General features: G+C 40.5%; 3 protein-coding genes across 3 annotated transcripts in view; 2 read left to right on the top strand and 1 right to left on the bottom strand.

The window, feature by feature from the left end:
* LOC140539156 (nectin 1a-like) overlaps positions 1-9,924 on the bottom strand; it is a 32,180-nt gene extending 22,256 nt beyond the window's left edge. The window contains exon 1 of the mRNA XM_072661796.1: positions 9,216-9,924. Coding sequence (XP_072517897.1) covers positions 9,216-9,267 — 52 coding nt within the window. The 5' untranslated portion in view covers positions 9,268-9,924. The remainder of the gene's footprint in view (positions 1-9,215) is intronic.
* Positions 9,925-13,761: 3,837 nt separating this feature from the next.
* LOC140538855 (uncharacterized) lies at positions 13,762-17,767 on the top strand. Its single transcript, XM_072661377.1, has 5 exons — positions 13,762-14,086; positions 14,231-14,480; positions 14,825-14,867; positions 15,017-15,370; positions 16,124-17,767. Exons 1-5 carry the CDS (start codon positions 14,007-14,009, stop codon positions 16,228-16,230), a joined length of 834 nt encoding a protein of 277 aa, XP_072517478.1. The 5' UTR covers positions 13,762-14,006; the 3' UTR covers positions 16,231-17,767.
* A 221-nt stretch (positions 17,768-17,988) lies between these two features.
* On the top strand, positions 17,989-20,173 carry LOC140538857 (uncharacterized). Its single transcript, XM_072661378.1, has 2 exons — positions 17,989-18,052; positions 18,369-20,173. Exon 2 carries the CDS (start codon positions 18,386-18,388, stop codon positions 19,019-19,021), a length of 636 nt encoding a protein of 211 aa, XP_072517479.1. The 5' UTR covers positions 17,989-18,052; positions 18,369-18,385; the 3' UTR covers positions 19,022-20,173.
* The last annotated feature ends 316 nt before the right edge of the window (positions 20,174-20,489 follow it).

Raw genomic sequence — 20,489 nt, forward strand, 5'->3', positions numbered from 1 at the left:
CTAGGGCTTTACACAGATTTGCTACTTATCTCCTTGGCTAAGTAGCACTTCTGTATGGAGAAGTATTAAAAAAACCCTCTGTAGCTAATCAAACATAAACTAAATATTCTCAGCAAATCCTAAAGCACTGTTACTCAGAATATAAAAAATAATAAAAGCATTACTGTGGCCTGTGCAGAGTCTGGACAGTTTACAGAGTCAGGACTCCCCTTTGCAGAACTTACTACAAAAAGTCTTCCAGTTCTTGTAGTTTTCCCCCTCAATTTTCTTTGCAGAAGGCCTCTAGTTCTGAAATATTCTCTGGTACTCACAGCTCCTTCTAGCCACAAATTTGTATTTCCTCAGGAAGTCCAGAGTGGTGTTGAGGTGTATTTTGGATCATTATCCTGTCGAGGAAGCCATTCTTTTGACAGATATAGTTTTATTCCCAAATCAGGATGGATTTATCCCCATGCCTTACAGTTGGAGGTGTCATTTTCCACGAACTGCTGTTCCTTTTTTTTCCATACATACCTTTGCTGACATTGACCAAAAAGTTCTATTTTAAATGGATCAGTCCACAGCATTTATTTCCAAAACTCATCTGGGTTCTGAAGTTGTTCCATACTGTCCTTTAAATGCTGATTTTTGCAATGAGGCTTTGTCTTCCCTGCATTGTAGCGGTTGCTTAGAGGAGCCCAGTGGTTGCTAAGTCCAAAGTTTGCATCAGTACATTTGGAAATTTGATTTAGCTGACAGTTGATTACAACTGGTGGTATGCCTTTGGCCTGATTTGCTAATCAAGGTTTGAGACCTTTGTCAAAAAACAAATCTAAACCTTTGCAAAGCTCCAGACATTTGGCCACACTGATGAATTAGATAATTATCGTCTGTGTTGGGGGTGTTGATTTGCCTGTCTTACCAGTATATGGGCAGTTCTCTTTAACAGTCTTTTAGGTCTCATCTTGACCTTGACAGTTCCCCTAAACTATCAATAACATTCTATACTTCAGAAACCAAAAGCTGTAGATGCTTGGCCATCTTCATATTGCCTTCCCCTGCCCGTTGCTTAGAATAGCCCAATGATTGTTGAGTTGAAGGTTCAAGTCTGTGAATTTATTTACAGTTTTACATTTATGGCATTTAGCAGACGCTCTTATCCAGAGCGACTTACAAGGTTACTCGTATTATAGAGGTGGGTCAGTGTCGTGTCAGGAGTCCAAGGACTCTTATTGGTGTAGCGCAGCAAATTCACCCAGACCGGGAATCGAACCCCAGTCTCCCACATAGTGTGGTTGCTCAGTGGCAGGTGGTGGTGTTATCTGTTGCGCCACTCCAACCACTTGGAAACTGGATTCGATTGAAAGCTGACATTTAAAAAAGTCCAGCACTGATTAATCTGATTTTATTTTATATTATGAAAGTAACTTTATGTTAAGATGTTCGATAAAATAGTTTGATTGGTTACAGAGGCTGTGTCTATTACTTCCCAGCAAAGAAAATCATGAATTAAAAGTATATTTAAAGCATATTTAATTAACTTAGGGCTTCTTCCTCATGCTGTCAGGGAGTGTTTCCTACTACAGTTGGTCTGCGCATTAGAGGTCTGCACGTGCATTTCTATAAAAGCTACTTTGGGACAATGTCTGTAGTAAAAACCTCTATATAAACACACTTCAAATGAACTGCACTGAATCACGCTACAATGCACAATAACAAGGAAACCACTTACCCACAGCTTTATGCAAACAAAAGGCATTCATATTTATTCAGTTCAAAATAGAAACGCAGACATTTTTAGGAAACTATTAGGCCTGGGAAAGGTCGCCCTCACCTCATACTGTATTCATTTCCCAAAAAGTAGCACGTCTCAATATGACCTTGCCCATATTTCATTTACAGCTCCACAGCACGTTCTGGTCATTCTAACTCGAGCTGAACACCACTGCAGAACACAGCCTTAAGCAAGGCATTATACTTAATATGATGTGCCAGGAAGCCGTGCAAGTCACCCCGAGAGCTCTCTCTTTGAGTAATACTATTAGGCAGGGTTATCCACACTTGACAGTGTAACTGGCAGTGCATGCTCTGACATCCCTCCAAGATACTCAACCCTTAACTCTATCCTCTGAGTCGACTGATCGCATGTGCTTGACGCTCTTTTTCTGGTGGGGAGAAGAAGACCCTTCGCTTGTGTTCCAAAGACTCTTTCCATTCACTGATTAGAATACATCATGATTGGATACATGTAATCCTGCTTTTCATGGATATTTCTTTTGATTGATTTTGACCCCCGCCCACTTAGCTGTCAGTGCTTGGGGGTGGGCAGTTGCAGCATGCTGTGATTACTCCCTCCTCTTAATCACTGCATCTCCGAGCGCTGTGTCCAGGGCAAGCTTGAACATGGATACGATTCAGTAGTATGACCTGTGGCCAGACCCCAGCCCCTTACTCTGTGACCTGTGACCTACTGCATCGCATCTGTTTGGACAAGACTCATGGTATCACCATGGCAACAGGCCAGTGTGTAACAGATGGCAGGAGCGTGCTCTGCAGCAGTTAAAGAGCAAGCGTGGAGACCAGAAGGGGGGAAAGTGGGTCAGGATCAGCCTGGGCACAGCCACACGATGCTGGACACCAGACTGTCATGTGTACCCAACAAACAAACACACACACACACATGCATATACATACTCTCCTAGGAAAGGATGTGCATTTGAGTGTATTGAGAGTATTATCTGCCCGCTTTCATATGAATGTGAAAAGAGCTTTTTTTGTCTCAGAGATTAACCCCAGAGCCTGTTACATAATTCATAAAATAATAATCAGAATCAGTTCCCGGCTATTGTAAAAAATGGAAGCAGTTCTTTTGGAATAAGCCTTTATCAGTCTGGAAAAAAGCAGGACAAGGTGGAAGAAGACACTTCTAGCCTCTAGCCTAACACTTCAGAAAGGGTTAAACTGTTAATAAATGGTAATAAATGATCTACATATATCTACATTTCATCATTGCATTACACCTCAAACCCTCTACTAATAAATGATCCTCTCCAGAATGCGAGTCGCAAAAAAATTTGTTAAAATTTTAACATTTTGTAAATGTTTATAAGCTCCCTGGACAGAAAATTAGTCACCTTGCATGTTTACGATGGTAGTAACTTCAGGCTCCTGCAGATGGTGTTGCACAAGGATGATCAGACTACAAATACCTGTATTGTGTGAGACAGGATACACAGATTGAGTAGAGGTGGTACAGTGCAGTGAATGTCTTATTGGGTGTGTGGGAAATGGGTTGCAAGGCAAAGGTTAATAATTGACAAAAAGGAGTGATTGCATTTGGGTGTGCTAAAGGCCATAGTGTGAAGAAAGGAGCTGAATTTGCAGGTGTATGGAAGCATACAGTCATACAGGTCTACCAGCAGTGGCAAAAATTCCAGTCTACAGGAAATTCTTGTCAGAACTGTGGTCGAAAGACGAAACTGAAGAACAGGGACTGCCTGTGGTTCTCTGTGGAGTGTTCTGTCAGAAACTGGTAGTGAAGGACCTGGGCTACCTTCCTTCACACTGTGGCTTTTGGCATGCCCAAATGCAGTCACTTCTTTTTGCCAATCCTTAACATCTGCTTTGCGACCCATTTTCCACACATTTAATGAGACATTCACAGCACTGTACCTCCTATTCTTACTCTATGAATCCCGGTGCACACCATGCCAGTATTTATAGCCCAAGCATCCTCAAGCAACGCCATCTAGAAGTGCCTAAAGTTACTGCTACCTTCAACACGCATGATGACTCATTTTGTGTACGGGGAACATATATGCCGCCATCAATATGAGAAGATGCAGATGCACATTTTAGATCAGAATTACGGTATCAGTATTCAAGTGCTCAAAATTCTAGCTCTTTGTTATCTTAGGGTCTCTTGATACATAAAATCCTTCAAAGCACTTCAAATAAATGAAATAATGTCTTCTCCAAATCCTACTCTTCTTTATTATAATTATATATATAAAATTAGCATATGTGTGTGTGTGTGTGTGTGTGATGTCTTCTGTAACTAAACTCTATCAGTTCAATATATAAAAATCTTAATATTCTAAAATCAAAAATATTCCTGAAATTCTGAAAATATATAATTGACATATTTTCTGGACTGTGTAAAGCATCCTCACACAGACGACCAGTTTAGCGTTTTCTTTTCACTGAACTACACAGGAGCGGAAGATCCAGACCAAACTAACCAGATAGCCAGATAGTAATAATACCATATAGACCCTACTAATCGCATGACACCGCGCGGATGCTCAATACTCTACAGCATTAGTTATGAGTTAGTTACTTAGGCATATCAGTAATCAAGGTAATTGTTTGATAAAGGTCCAGAGGATTTACAGAACTGCAGGGCTGTATTCTATCAATAAGGAGAATCCTTGAAAGATGCTAACTTCTAATACTACCAGAGATCTTACATTGCATCCTTAGATTTCATGTTTTTTAAAGGCTTCAAATTTTCCTTTGGGAATTGTGGTATGCCTGCTAATTTTAAATCACATTAGTTTGATTCTGAACGGACGAAATGTAATCTCAAGGGAGTGGGAGGCAGCAGCAGGATACAGAGAGAGGCATAAATCTTTGAGGAGAAAAAAAAACATCCTGTAATGTAATCACTAATAAATATGTATTCATTTAAAAAAATGAAAGAAAGAAAATAAAAAATTAAATATATCATGTTATTTATATATAGCTTATCCTGCGCTTTGTAATGCCATGAGAATTGGAAGAGTGGGTTACACTGATACTGAATGCAGAGATTAGTTCCTTCTGTATGTGTAAAGAATCGTGTGTCCCGTTTATTAAGCAACAACACACATTCATTCAACTTGAAAAAAGCTCAATAAATGTGGGCTACTATTTTGGAAATCTTAACATATTGCTATAGCATTAGCCCCTGAGGATTACATGTGGAAGTATGAATAAGACTTAATTCCTGCTAGGAGTAACTACATTTTCACAGTTAGGGCTCGTCCATAAGCATAAGCATTCGCTTCTGAGGCATAATCCTTCTAAAATGAGGATTTGTGGCATAAAAACACCCAAAGCTCTAACTGAGGCCAATATCTGACAGACAGACAAATCTGAGCACACACGCATGCACACACACACACACACTTCAGCACTGGAGGGGGATACACATGACTATCTGAAGGTCCCAAATCTCAATCACCGAACTTTGTTTTTATCTATTTTTATCTAATCGGCCAATCAAGTAACCGATATGGACCAGCAGCTTTAGGTTATGTTTACATCAACCTTTAGAATAGGGACAAAATGTGATCTCAGTGATTTTGATGGTGGCATCATTGCTAGAAAGGCTGGTTTGATCATTTCTAGAACTGCTGATCTGGACTTTTCATACACAAGTGTTACTCAGAAATGTGCTACAAAGAAAAAAACACCCAGTGAGTGGCAGCTTTACAGACAGAAATACCTTGTTATTAAGAGAGGTCAGTAGAGAATAGCCTACAGTAACTCAGATAACCACTCTGAACAACTGTGGTGAGCAGAAATGCATCTCAGAATGCACAACACCTGGAACCTTAATGCAGTTGGGCTCCAACAGCAGAAGACCATATTGTATTCCAATTTTGTCAGCCAAGAACAGAAAGCTGAGACTGCAGTGTGCCCAGGCTCACCAAAGGTGGATAGTTAAAGACTTCAAGAGTTAAAGAACCTGAACCATGAAGCTGATTCCTGCTGAGGCACACATGATAAGGTTACAATTCGGCACCAATCAGCTTTGTGTCAACTGTCCAGGCTGGTGGAGGTGGTGTAATGGTGTGGGGAATATTTTCTTGGCACTGCTTGCTCTCATTGATATCACTGCTTGAATGCCACAGCCTATTTGAGTGCTGTTGCTGACCGTGGCCACCAAAGGATGCACATGGTCAGCAACAACACTCAAATAGGTTGAAAACATTTACCAACCTCTAAAGGCTACTTCCAGCATGATAATGCACCATGTCATAAAGTTGTCTCAAGCTAGTTTCCTGAACATGAAATCTGTATTCTTCTGTGTTACGTGTATTCTTCTGTGGCCTTCCCAGTCCGGTTCTGAATCCTTTGGGATGAGATTCAGAGCATGAAAGTGTAACAATCTGTACGGTTTCATGTCAACATTAACCAGAGTCTCAAGGAATTGCTTCCAATATCTTGCATGAATACATGGCATGAATAATTGAGGCTGTTTAGAGAGCAAAGTGAGTATTAGTATGCTACTAATACACATTTATAAAGTGTTTGGTGTGTAGCAATAACATCTATATAGGTGGGGCAAAAAATGATTAACCAATAATATCATGTTTTAACTCCTGCTTTCACCACCCCCACATATCATCAAGCAAAAAAGGGGTCACCTAGTTCTGACTCATGCTCCCTAACACTGTACTTTACTCAGAAATATGTCACAGCAGTACTGCATATACTGCATTGTAAGTTCCAATTCGTGAACATCACTGACAGTGACTAGTGACATCTCAGTCATGGGTAACACCCTCAATCTAACCGCCTATCAGTCCTGCAATGTGGTCAGGAGGCATTTTTGACACATTCAACTAGACACACGTGTATTTTGGCAAGTCTTTCTTGGACTCTATTAATGAGTTCTGCATTTTGGAGCACTGTCTTGTTACTGGACTCCACCTCCTTTGGTTTAGAGACCACAGAGAGATGTCATTATGTTCTGCTGTACAATTGACTGTTATCCCATTTCTTCCCTCAATGACTGCAAGCTGTCTGAACTCTGAGGAAGTAAAACCCTGCACTATTACACTCCCTATGCCATGCACAGTTGGGATGAGGTTTTGGTGTTGGTATGCAGTGTTTTGTTTCCGCCAAACATAACATTGTTTACATTTACCCAAAGTTCAGCTTTCTCCTCATCTGTCCGCAGAACACTGCACCCTGTAGTGCTGCTCTACATCCCAGTGGTTCTCTTCAGCAAATTTGAGATGGGCAGCAAGGCTTTTCTCTTTGTACTGTTTTCGGTATCCTTGAACACCACTTTTATTCTAATGGCAGATTCAAAAACAGAGATATGCCTGCAGATCCTTAACTGTCACCCTAGTGTGGTTTGTCATTTGCTTGAGGATTCGATGGGGTTCTCTTGCACTGATGCTTTGTTGGACGCCAACTCCTAAGGAGAGGAGCAGCGGTGCTGAATTTCCTCTGTTAGTAAACTATCTGCCTGACTGCTGACTGATGAAGGCCCACGTCTTTAGAAATCCTTTTTAACCCTTTCCTGCCTTTCTTTTCTCTTTTGATTGGGCATATACCACTCAAATACACTCCAAAACACAGAACTGGCTCTTGCACATCGATATGTATTGAACTCACCTACTTTATAAGTGTATTTAAAGTGACAGCTATGTGGGCCTGCACGATACGTCTTTAAGAAGAAACACCTTTCGCTGGTCAAATAACACACACCTAAACTTACTCTAGATATCCTAGTTTTCAAAGACCATTATACGTTTTCATTTTCTATAAATTTGCTGCTGGGATGCTAGTCCAATTTTCTCTCCAATTTCCCAGTTTGTCCCAACTCGCTAGTTAGGTCTACCCTTGTCACTGCAGCTAACAAGCTGGGAGGGAGAAGACTAGCACATGCTTCCTGCACATGGTTCATGTACAGTGCCACCACCTTTCCCTCATTGCTGCTAATGGAACATCCCTGGACGGGTCAACACGCTTGGAGGAGAACACTAATAGCCAACAGACACATGCTTTAGCTAACATCAGAGAGGGCCGTTTTACCCACCTAGAGAAGCCAAAGTCAATTATGTCTGTAGCATTGCCGGTCTCCTGATGACTGCACCACTTAGGAGCCTCCATCAACAATCTTGTCCATCAAAACATCAGTTATTTAATTAAGATGCTGTACAAGTTATTTTTATTACATAAGGTATCCCTTTCACATTCCTTAATGATTTTAGAGGCCATTCATTCCAAAATCCAATTTTTTGTCTCACAATCGTGTCAGCTTATACTAACAATGTCCACCATAAGTTGTTTTTGACTCTGTGCCTTCAGTCATGCCGAATCTCATCAATTTGACATCCTAAAACGACTACCTCACTATGAGAGCATGGCATTCAAATTTGTGCTTTTGTGCCTAAACCCTTGTGACATGTGGACAGGGAAAACACTCATGCCCAACAGATGACTTCCGCGAGAACAATTCATTAAATGACATGCTGTAATCTGATGTACCGTGGCGAAACACATTGGCAGTGTGGGATCTAAAGCACATAGAAATAATTGCAGCAAAAATCCTCACATCTAAATCCTGCAAAACACACTGTGCAACTGGCACTGTGAGAGCTGCAGCGTTACTCTCTCACTCTGATTGCTTCAGTTTCAGGCAAATGGGGAAAAAGAAAACACCAGATGTTTTCTCTCTCCTGGCTTTTTAAAACCAATCATAAGCTAGGCTTGCATTTACTTAGCAAAAAAAGTACAGCTGACACACAATGGACGCTTAAAGAGTCCCACTGTTACATAACGAAACACAGCTCTGTTAGATCTACTGACTTAACAGAACAACGCTTCTTACTAAAATAGTGGTTGTTAAAGTTTGTATGGAACATTTGCAATGTATTCATTGGGCCCTTGAGCAAGGCCCTTCACCCTCTCTGCTACCTGGGCGCTGCAGCAATGCCTGTCCACCGGTCCGGGCACGTGTGCTCACAGTCACTGTGTGTGTTTCACTACTGTGTATGTGTGTGTTCACTGCACGGATGGGTTAAAGGCAGAAGCCAAATTCCATCGGTGTCCGACACAAACGGTGAATACGGTTGTCTTGTCTTGTTGTCTTGTAGGACGTCCCTTTCTCTTTCCACCTTGAGACTTGGAGGCCTTCGATTTTCCAACACTATACAGTACCAGTGCTCACTGAGGAAACTGTTAGTATTTATGAGATATGATTAAAACAGAGGTCTATATAAGAGGTTTATATAAATGTACTTATCCAAGCCAAACCAACCTGTACAGAGGGTTGTTGAATCATAAAATATCGAAAACTCGAAAAATCATATTTTACACCTGATGTATCATTACACCCCTCAGGTTACAACTCACCCACTATCAATACTAGCCAGTCTGTTTAATGGACTGGTCTAAACCAAACCCCAGCCTCAGAGGGCAGCAGACTGCTCTGAAGAACATGCATCTTAACTTACCTGGCAGTAGGAGGACAGTCATTAGAGCACACCCCAGCGCTAAAGCCATCATTGCCTCCCTTTTTCTATAACCTCGAGAATTCACAGCGGTGGATGCAGGACAGGGCAAACCTTAAGTTCAGTTATTAACTGAGGAAGTGTCCAAATTCCCATTTATCGGGGGAGAAGTTCTCTCACGGTGGGGTGAGAAAGGAAGGCGTTGTTCACCCTCGCATGGTCTTCTTCACACAACTTCACCTCTGTTTTCTCCCAGAGTCGCACTCAAACTGCCCGGAGCCCGTCTGGAAACATGAACTTCACGGCAGCCGTGCGGGGCAGCGGATCGAGCAGAAATCAGCTTACAGCAGGCAGGCTACCGAGATTACTGAAGTGCAGCCCTCAACAACAGCCCTCAATGTGGAGGAAATGAGCTCTGCTCTCTGCTCTGCTCTGTTTTTGTTGTGTTTTTCCAGCCTACTTAGAGCTAGCTTAGCCGTGCTCTCGCCATCGTAGTCCAGTCAGGTACCGTGAAGAGCTGTGGCTCTCTCAGAAACTCAGACTTTCTGCTCTGCCAGGGACTCGAGCACAGCTGGAGGAGTCTCAGACCCGTCTGCGAAGTTCTTCTGCTCTGCTTTTACCCCCAATAAAAAAAGCACAAAGTGTCGCGAACTGTCCTTCTTCCCTCCAGCTCGGCTGTGTCTCTTGATGAAGGTGCCTAAATGCGATTAGAGCCCTGCAGAAGGAGGTGGAGTTCAACTGAGCGAGCCGACATGAACAGGCAGGAGTGCTGTACAGGGCTACAGCTGAGGGTTATGATGGTGGATTGCGAAATCTCGACATGTTTTAACGTATGCGTGACTTCAACCGCACCTAAAACCTGCAGTGACTTACTAACTGTTTAGCTTTTAAGACTATTTAAGACTTTATGGTCTATAGTAGTCTATTGGGGAGGGTAAACAACAGAGCCGAAGCCCTAGGACTGCTGTAGTGCACCCACGCGTGCTTTCCCCCACTGGGGTCACTTCATTTAATCAGTTTGGTCGTTTTGTGAGTCTTGTGTGAGAATAATATACTTCTACTCACAGCAATAAGCTTCAGTTTAATATAGCTAGCTCTGGTTGTGGAAAGTGTACCAATGTTAAAGTATGATGATCCACTGATGAATGATATGGACTTTATCATATTGTGGTACCATGACAAGCTCTTATTCACCCAAAATGGGCAATACAAATGAAACAAGTTTAAGAGCACATTTAATTAGACTTGAAGTGGTAACTGCTGTGGTTATTCCGACATTAATAAGTCTAGACCTTTAAACCAGTCTAGGCTTTTATACCAGCCACACAGAAAACATGCACAGAACACACTGGAAAACCAGGCTGACACTGATTATTAGGCCTGTTTTGTGGTGGTTTCCTTTTTTTTACATTTTTTAAGGCTCGATGAGACCTAACCTTTGTGAGATATGACCTAATCTGATTTATTAACAATTTTATTTTATATTAGTTATTAATTTAGTGCTATATCTTAATATTTTGTCTTAAACTCTTGGACTTTTATTCTATGCTAAGGATCATTATTCAGTACTTACATGGGAAATGGTGCAAACTAAGCTATTAAGTTATAGATTTGAGGATCTGGAACCACAGGCAGTTCTAGTTTGTGATAGTAACATCATGTCCTTATCATAAAAATGCTGGAAATTATATATTTTAAAATATGGATTCATATTATTATTCTCCTTTTTAAATTCAGTTTCTCTCATTCAATTTTGTGGTCCCATTTTTCCTGTTATTTTATTTTTATTCTGTTCCGTTGGTGACAGCACCTGAACTTCTCATTCCTCTCACTTTATTTTTAGACCAAAGGATCCCCCCAAAATGAGAGAGAAGAGAGCATAACAATGTCCCTTCCTCTGCTGATAGATGCCAGATGTACTAAGCAGTTGCACTGCAGATCTGTAGGTAATACATGCTTTTAGATCTGTTGTATTTAGGTTGGTTCTGTTTCTCCTTTTACTTCAGCTTAACCCTCTAAAATAAGCCTATGTCCTGCCAAAAGTGTTATTACCAACTTCTATTACCAAAGAATACCCCCACCAGTTTGTACAGACATCCCTGTAGTTATTGAGTTAATACACCTTAGTGTGTAATAAGCTTTGGAGTGAGCCTTGGAGTAAAGCAATATTTCAGTAAACTAACAATGCTGTTTTTTGGGAATGATTTTAGGCCCATTCTCTCACATCTGTTCCTCATCTAAGAGATGATCAGGTCATTATTGCCCTTTGTGAACTGGATTATCAGTGTGAGGGCTGAGAGACCACAGAGCATGGAGACCCCTGGACTGGGATAGTGGGATTGGGAGCAATTGCACAACATGTGTCTTGTGTTCTTCGTATTTCAGTGGAGTTGTAGCTCATATGTACAGAAACTATTTATCTCCCCCGTGTGGTCGAATGATGATAACACAACTTCAGTCTTATGGTTTATGAAACCAGTTCATTGTTTTTCCAGCCATCCCATTTAGACAGTTCTAATTTTAGCCGGATGAAGTACTGGAAATTCCACCATAGGCCAGGGACCCTTTTTCTCTTAAATGCATGATTCAGCTCTCTATGAGCTTGGTAATGAGCTAATGTGTTGAATCAAGGGAATTAAAACAGGGAAGGCCCAGAATAGGAACTGTTAGATGGAGCAGATGCTTAATTGGGTTATTAAAAGAGGGTTTTTTTTTCAACGTTTTGCCTGCCCTTGTACAAGTGTATGGATGTTGCAGAACAAGGTTGTGTGATTGCCCTCAATATGTAACTTGGTCTAGTACTGTTAATATTATATGATATAATATAATAATATATCTCTCTGCTGGGAATGCAGGTAAACTGTGTAGACTGCATAAAAACAAGGATCCCAGGAGCCTGATTTCATGCTGGTTTATCTGGAGTGGCCACCATAAATAAAGAGCTCTGTGTCTAGCCTCTACATTAATTTGCACTCATTATGGGGGCTGTCAGGTCTTATTTTAGAATCTGTTCAAATGCAAAAAGCTCCTCTCAGATCTACGCTGTTGTTATCACCACATGAGGAACATTACCAATTCCAAATAAGCTTCTGGAATGAATACACACATTTTTACTATTAGCTGCCAGAGCTTTTCAAAAACATTGGTTTCTTTGCCGTTTTATTTCACTACATGATGTTCTGTCCTTTAGAATACTTATGATGGTGGTTCATGAATATTTGGACAGCAACACAGTTTTAGTCATTTTGAACATCACCTCAATAGAAATTAAGAAATCAATGTGTGATCAAAGTGTGGAGCTTTAATTGAATAGATTTATCAAAAAATATTGCCTTTATAGTTTAGGAATTATAGCTATTTAATACACAGTGCTTTTTACACAGACAATTCCAGTGAAATTGATTAAATTAAACAGTTTTAATAAGAAGGCCTGTTTATGTTGACTCTCTTCCTTTCAACTGAATGAAAAAAAAAGTGTGGCGAATGAAGTTCACAAAAAATGTTTATTTTATTATTACGTTTGAATGCAATACTGAAAAAGGGTTCGTCTCATAACAAACAGTGGAACCCTGTAAAAATCTTTCAACCATAAGAAAGAACCCTTTAACCAGTCAAGAAGCCACTTAATGATGGGGAGGGCCGGGGGGGTTTACCAAGGCAGGATTTTAGTAGGGGCAGTGGTGGCTCAGCGGTTAGAGCGCCGGGCTAGCGATAACAGGGTTGTGGGTTCGATTCCCAGGCTTGGCAAGCTGCCACTGTTGGGCCCTTGAGCAAGGCCCTTTACCCTCTCTGCTCCCCGGGCGCTGGAGTTGGCTGCTCTGGGTGTGTGTGTGTACTCACTGCCCCTAGTTCACTAGTGTGTGTCTGTGTTCACTACCACAGATGGGTTAAATGCGGAGGACACATTTTGTTGTACAGTGTACAGTGACAAATACGTGCACCTTTACCTTTATTTTAAGCATTGAAATGATGCATTCATTTATCATGGAACCATTGCTTTTACCAAAGAACCATTGATGAACTCCTAATGTTTATATGGAACCAGAAACACTCAAAGTTTCTCTCTTTGACGGAAGATCTGTTTTGTGGTACTTTTAAAACACTTCTATATAGTGCTAACAAGGGTTCAAGAACCAGGTTTAGTACTGTACAGAACCCTTAGAATGAATATTTATAAATAATTTAAAAAAAACAAGTAAATATATCAACCAGTCGTTCATCCATCTTCATCCATCATCAGAAAACTGTGTTACAGCTGTGTCTGGACTGCAGTAGGAGAGATGGTTGTCTTGGTTTCTCGAGCCTCTGTAAAGCGATCTCTGATCTCTGTAATCTCTGTAATGCTGCTTTGTGACGTCATCAGATGTGGGGAAAAATATAAATACAACTTAATTGAATTTCTAAATAATTCAATTCTGGTAATTCTGTTGTACTTGGAGCTTGGATGCAGTGGATGAGAGGTGCGTAAAAGATGTTTAACAGTTGGCAAAATTTGAGATTCTGTCCAGCAGGTGGCAGTATGCGCCAATAGGTGTCATCCGTTTTAGCAGGTCCACTGAGGGGAGGACAGAGAGGACACGAGGACGGTTTCTAATCAGTAAAATGATCATTCATGATCATTGACACACTATTGCGCAATTTCCAGGGGCTTTTTTTTTTTTTTTTTTTTTTTTGCTCTGTGGTTGCTTTGCATTGATTGCAGTCTGCTAATCATGTTTTTCTAGACCTTAAGAAAGGAATGAACCATTTCAGAAATGGAAGGGGATTTGGCATTTCAGAAATATGTAGGAAAATATGTGCGCTTTGAATGCACCATTGTCCACATCTCCTGACGCTCACGCACTGAAATATGACACCTCAGACGGGTCAGCAGTGTAAGTACCATTGGGCTATTGCTTTTCCCTTATTAGCTACAATATAACATTGTATAAACACCATAGAATAGAACAGCAGAGTGTTCAGGCATTGGTGTTCATCATAGACAATATGTGTGTGGGTTTGTCGTTTTTTATTTCCAGAAGAAAGTTGTCGTGTCTCCCACCTTATAATCCTGATCCTGTGCTGGTGCTTTGGTTTGGCCTACTGCAGAGGAAGAGGAGGAGGCTGGGCAGTGTAGGGAGTCAGGGGGCTGTACTGCAGCACTGCAGAGGAGAAACATCCAGGCTGCTCTGGGATCTTCCACTTAGGACTGGAGCCTTTCTCTTTTTTTTTGGACCCACAAGCCATTGGAACAAGCCAGCTGAAAGGATGATGTTGCTGAAAGGAAAGGTTAGACACAAGAAATGGTTGCCACCATAGCTTTCATTGTGGATTCACAATGAAACAGGCTTATGAAATAGCTCATTGTTAATTCATATGCTCTGATTTTGCTGTCTCATGCTGATGTCTTTTTCTGATGTCTCATATACACATGAACCTTAAAAACCTTCATCAAACACACCCTCACACTGTTCTACCATTCTCACCTGCACATCATGTATTTGTAGATTCTCTCATTTTGTATTTTCTTGTTTAAAAGCCATGTCTGAAAGCTAGTGTCTGCATCTTTCTCTGGTCGACCTGAAGATAACACATTCCTTTTGTGTCACCTTCTTCTTTATGCCAAATCACAGCTTGCTGCAGTGAATCTGCTTGTATTGAATGTTGCTCTGGCAGGTAAGAAACACTTTGTGGTGCAATACCTCCCAAATATTGAATGATTTGCTTCAGCTGAACATAGGGCTCTGTGTACTGATTAAGCAAGAAGAGTGAGTAGAGAGGCTTTCCATCTGATACTTAATAATTTGTCATTTTTCACTTTTCAGTTCTGATTAGCCCTGTTTTGTGTGACAACGATGATGACGACGACGACGACATTGATGAGATAATGACCGTATGCCAGGAGGAGGATAACGACCTGAGAGTGACCTGCCCCCTGCGGCCCAAGCCAGACTACCACACAGAGTACGAGTTCTCCATGTCCAAGGGCAGCAAAGAGATTATCATCAACACTAATGTGTCCGGGACTATGCCTGAGCCCACCTTTAGGCACAACACCTATGTGGAAGAGCTGCAGCCATATGGATTCAAGCTGACCATGATGAGGTTCACCCTGACAGAGAACACCACCTTCATGTGCAGAGTGACCAAGGAGGACATTAGACTGTTTGTTGAATTAGGTATTGTGTATTCTTTGCTTATTTATTTGTAGTTAGTCTCATTTTGGTGTTTTTGAACAATTCACTGGCCAGATAGATGTTTCAGTAGATAGACTTAAGCACATTACTGTATATTTGATGTACTTAATACTTTCATTCTGTGCTGATTTACAATGATTTTGGTTTAGATTATATAAAATTAGGTTGTCTATTATATCTAACAGTATTATCATTGTTTTAACATCTAAAAAAAAAAATCTGGTCTGTAGGCCTAATCTAAAGTCTATAGGCCTAAACTGGCTCTTTTAAAAAAATGCATTTCATAATTTGTCCACATAGTGGCAGAATTTGCTTCCTGTAGGGACCTCTGATGGTTGAACGTTGTGAGCTTAGATATCTTTAAATGGATCTTTCTCCACTGCTGGAAAACAACCCACTGAAAATGAATGTTTGGTATGCTAATAATGTCTATACCAAGACTAGAGCCATGACTTCGAATGCTTAAAAGATTGTGTGTCTTCCAGTGCAGCCTTGTCGGTGGTTCTTTATATAATCTTTTAGAAATGAACCCTTTTCTAAGTAGCACCAAAAAAGGTCTAAGTATTGTTGTAAGCCGAATAAGACTTTTAAAAGTCTTTATAACATGTTTGTTGTATGGTATTCACCAAATGCAGACTGATTAACTCTAAAGATGTTATTATATAGATATATTATAATGTTTGTCCCATGACTTTTCACTTGATGCCATTTTTATTTTTTCCTTGTGTCTTGCAGATTCCCTGCAGCCCTGCTCTGCCATCAGCCTGTTTCTCCAGAGTTATCCATGGCTTCTGACTCTGCTGCTTCCCCTTGGTAACATTCAGCTACTGGAGGCCCTTTAGGAAAAAACACTAAATCACATTTCCCCTCCGCCAGTTTGTTTTTCAGTGCTAAAAGCTTGGGAGGGTTAAATTAAAAAGAGTATGTTCTTAAATCTCTATATATCTTTCATTTTGCAGCACTGTTTTAGATACGCTGCCTTTCTTATGTATGTGCTGTACTATACATTAAGTGCCAATAGCTGCCTCTATGATGGTATCTGTTGTTACGCTTGTTGCTTTACCGTGCAGCTCAAAACCTGCTGTGACCTGTGATCTCAGTCTATGATCTCATTTGAAGTCACTAGATTAGATTAGACAGTATCAGCCTTTGTTGAATATACAGTAACAGCCTTAAGGCAGCCTTACGACCACCCTTCATTGGTTTAATTTGATTTATATTATGGATATACATACATTTATTTAATTCCCAGTAAAAATGGTCATTAGCTATTTATTTTTCAGGAGATATTTCTGAGATTGAATATAGAATATATATTTGGATAATGAAGATAAATGTCAAAAAACAGGTAAGAAGACTTAGATAATGAGTCATCTAACCACCGTGTAGGACCTGATAGACCACCTGTTTCTGTACATCCTTCCATCTGTAGGAAGATGACTCATCACTGTTGTTGTAAAAGAATGTGGAGCTCGTCAAGCTCGCCCTTACTGGGGAAAATGTGGATGTGCGGGTGTTCTCTGAACAATGGACTGACCGCCTCAGAGTCCATACCTCAAAACCATTGATTGCATTTGAGTTTCATTAGATAGCGCGAAGCAGAAAATGCTGTACACCTGAAAGTGAGATTCCGGAAAACAATTAGAGATCTAATGGAGGTAAGGGGTGCACTCACTAAACACTGTTGTGGCTTCTGTGTAATTTTATGTTAAATATGTTTCTGCTTTTATTCCTGATTCTGAAAAGGTATGTAGCTTAGTGGCCATTTTTACTGGAAATGACCAAAAAAATAAGGGTGGTCAGGCCAGGTCATGCAAAAAGTCATGTTATTAGCCAGTTTCGTTTTATGGTAAGCTTGTGACTTAATACTTCTGCAATTGTGGATTTCACAATAACAGTGTCTTGAACCACGGCACCTAATGCTCACTCTATTTTCAGTGTGTGTGCCTGTGCTCTTTTTTATGACTTCCAAGAAAACTAAAGTAAGCTATTGCTGCTAGTATTTTGGGGCCAGGCCTTTAAAGCAGAAGTGCTTCCAGTAAAATGAAATCGAAACTCAGAAACAGGAAAGATAACATTATTATATAAACTATCATGAACTCAGTTCAACTCATACCTAGATCTGTAATACAGAAAGTTTGAGGTAGTTAAATAGCTGAATGGACATGAAGTATTTCTGTATTGATTCACTGTTCAGCCTGTGGCCTGTTAGCAACATGGTAGCTAAAGAGCTTTTTTCATTCTGCTCAAATTAGCTACATTTCAGTGTAATACTTGCATATGTTTTAGCCCACAGTTCTACCGCACTGCACTACCTTCACTTTTACTGCTATAATGTTCTGCTTTTTATGTCCAAATAAAAAAGGTATGATCACTGGATACTGATTCTGATTGAATGCTGGGAATGGTTAATCAGTGATGTGTGTAAAATCACACACTACTTAAGGCTTGGCCTGAATGCAGCCCAAATAATGGATCTCTCTTACTATTGCAATCCTGAGTGCAGATTACTTTGTGGCAAATGAAAACAAGAATGACAAGCATGCCTTCAGGAAACACCCTTTTAGTCAGCTGACAAAGTTCAGGACACACCTGCAGGAAGTCACAAACTTAGGAACCGAAAGGGAAACTACTTTGCTTAAACAAGAGGAGAGCAAAGCTAAGGTAATTGTTCCTCTGTTTTATCGTAGGAGAACGAATACCTTCTGACTTCAGCCGAACTTAGTAATAGAAAATCTCCATTTTTAGGAAGCTTATATGAGAAATGTATGCTATGTAATAAATAATCTCTGCTCTTAGTTTAACATTGCTCTTAGTTAACCATTAGACCCACGTTATATTGTTATAATCAGGAACTAAAGCCACGTATGGGTTCTTAGGGTGTAGGGGGTTTAAAATACAATATATCTTAAAAGCAATAGAAGACCATGTCAGCAGTAATGCACCGACTGCATTGACACATGACTATTCTCATATTCAGAAACAGAAAAGGAAAATATGCCAATTAAGTTCAGTGGATGGGAGGCCTGCAGTGAAAAAGCAAAGCACCTGCAGCCAGGCCAGGCTCCTAAGAAAAGTCATGGCTACACTATGTACCACGGTACTCACAAGAGCAACGCCCCAGCTATCATATCATCCGGATTCAAACCCTCTATGGGTGGAACTCTGGGAGCTGGAGTCTACTGCAGCAGGGACATTAACAAAGCAATGGGCTACCCAGCGGGCTGTGGCCCCAATGACAGGGTGGTGTTCAAGCTAAGAGTAAGAGTGGGAAAGGTGAAAAGGATTGATGCCCAAAGCTGGAATATGAAGACCACGTGGCATCAGCAGGGATATGATACAGCTTGGCTGCCCTCAACCGTGAGTGGCTTCGAGGAAGACTGTGTCTGGGACCCGAAACGACTCACTGTGGTCGGTATAGCACACTGCACAGACTCTGCCACAAAGACGTCTTTGGAAAAACTTATAAAGCAACAGGGTGATGGAACAGGGCAGGATCAGAGCAGGCCAGTGGGCAGTCCGTGTAAAGGCTGTGGGATGCACACAGTGGACAAACACGCTCTGGAGAAGTGCTGGACCTGTAAGACAGCTATATGTGCTTTCATGGATAAGCATGCATGTATGAAGGCCTGATTACTGACCTGAATGTTTAAATTAAGGAGTTGTTGTTTAGCAGTTTTTGCTAAACCTTACTCCTGGTTATGCTTGTGCAATAAATACATATATTAATAAATACATGTAATGCATATGTCTGCCACAGGAAACTAAGTTTTGGACTTCTCAGGAAATTTAGATTTTCATTACTGATGATTTGTATGTGATCTGAAAAACATGAAAAACATTCTGTTTATAAATATGTTTTAATGGCATACTCAATATCATCGTTCACTACCTAATCTGAGTTACATCTGCTCAGTCATTTTAATACTGTCTATAGGTACAGCGTGCACTACGCAGAATATCCCAAAACACAACGATCCAGGACCATGTGTAGCTTTTTGAGGGCTCTATGGAGGAGTTTTACTGGAAGGATTTCAGATTACTTTTTGTTTTTCATCAACAAGCTTCTTGCAGAATTCTGGCTGGATGTTTGACCACTCCTCTCTGCAAAATTGATAAAGTTCAATTAATTTGATGGTTTCCTGGCACAGACCCAACCTTAAGCACAGTACATATATTTGAGGTCAGGACTTTGGGAAGGTCATTCCAAAAGATTAATGTTAGCATGCTTTATCCATGTCACCATCACCTTTAATGTATGTTTGTGGTCACTGTCTTGTTGGACCTCCATTGAGGAATTCTGAGGTAAGGTCAGAAATGCCTCATCTTACTCCCCCAAACATGCTTGTCTTAAAGGTATTTTTGAAGCAGGACCTTCTTTCATGGACGGCAGCATTTCATACCATGGCAATGTTAAATTAGATTGACTATAGACAGTGACACTGGTGTTACAGCAGCTTTCAGGTTATGGCAGGCCTGTGTCTTGATCTCGGAATCTGTTGTTTAAAAATGGTTCCAAGAGACGTTCCTGACTGTGCTAATCTACGACCATCCCTCTCAGATCTGTCCTGGATCACTATTGTACTGTGTGTTGGCCAATGCTGTCAGTGCTGTCAAACAAACCCTTTTTTATGTGACGACAGAAAAGCTACCAGGTGTAGTCAATCAGGATCACTAGCAGGAAGTTAAGAGGCCTTGTCCTAGGCCTCTTAACCTAAGTTATTTGTAATTTTTTTTACAACTTTCAGAATCATTCAAATATTAAATACTTTAAGTGTATGTATATTTTCTGTATGTATAAATTTGCATGTTTGAATAAATATATAAAAATAAAAATAAATAAATACAGAAAATGCACCAAATATTTTTTCTTTTTAACATTTATGTTATATGCTCATTCTGCCTAAGTTCGAATTAATCACAAATCAGAAAAGTCACACTCTCCAAACAAGTGTATTAAAAACAACACACAGGAGGGGCAGAGGACTGAGGGTACATTCAACTTCAAATCCTAGGCTGCGATGATTATTTCCATATATGTGCTTTAAGGCTGGATGACTTTACCCAGTAAAAAAAACATTTCCCACTTCTCTCCTGTCTG

The sequence above is a fragment of the Salminus brasiliensis genome, chromosome 18 (assembly GCF_030463535.1).
Source record: "Salminus brasiliensis chromosome 18, fSalBra1.hap2, whole genome shotgun sequence".
Lineage (NCBI taxonomy): Eukaryota > Metazoa > Chordata > Actinopteri > Characiformes > Bryconidae > Salminus > Salminus brasiliensis.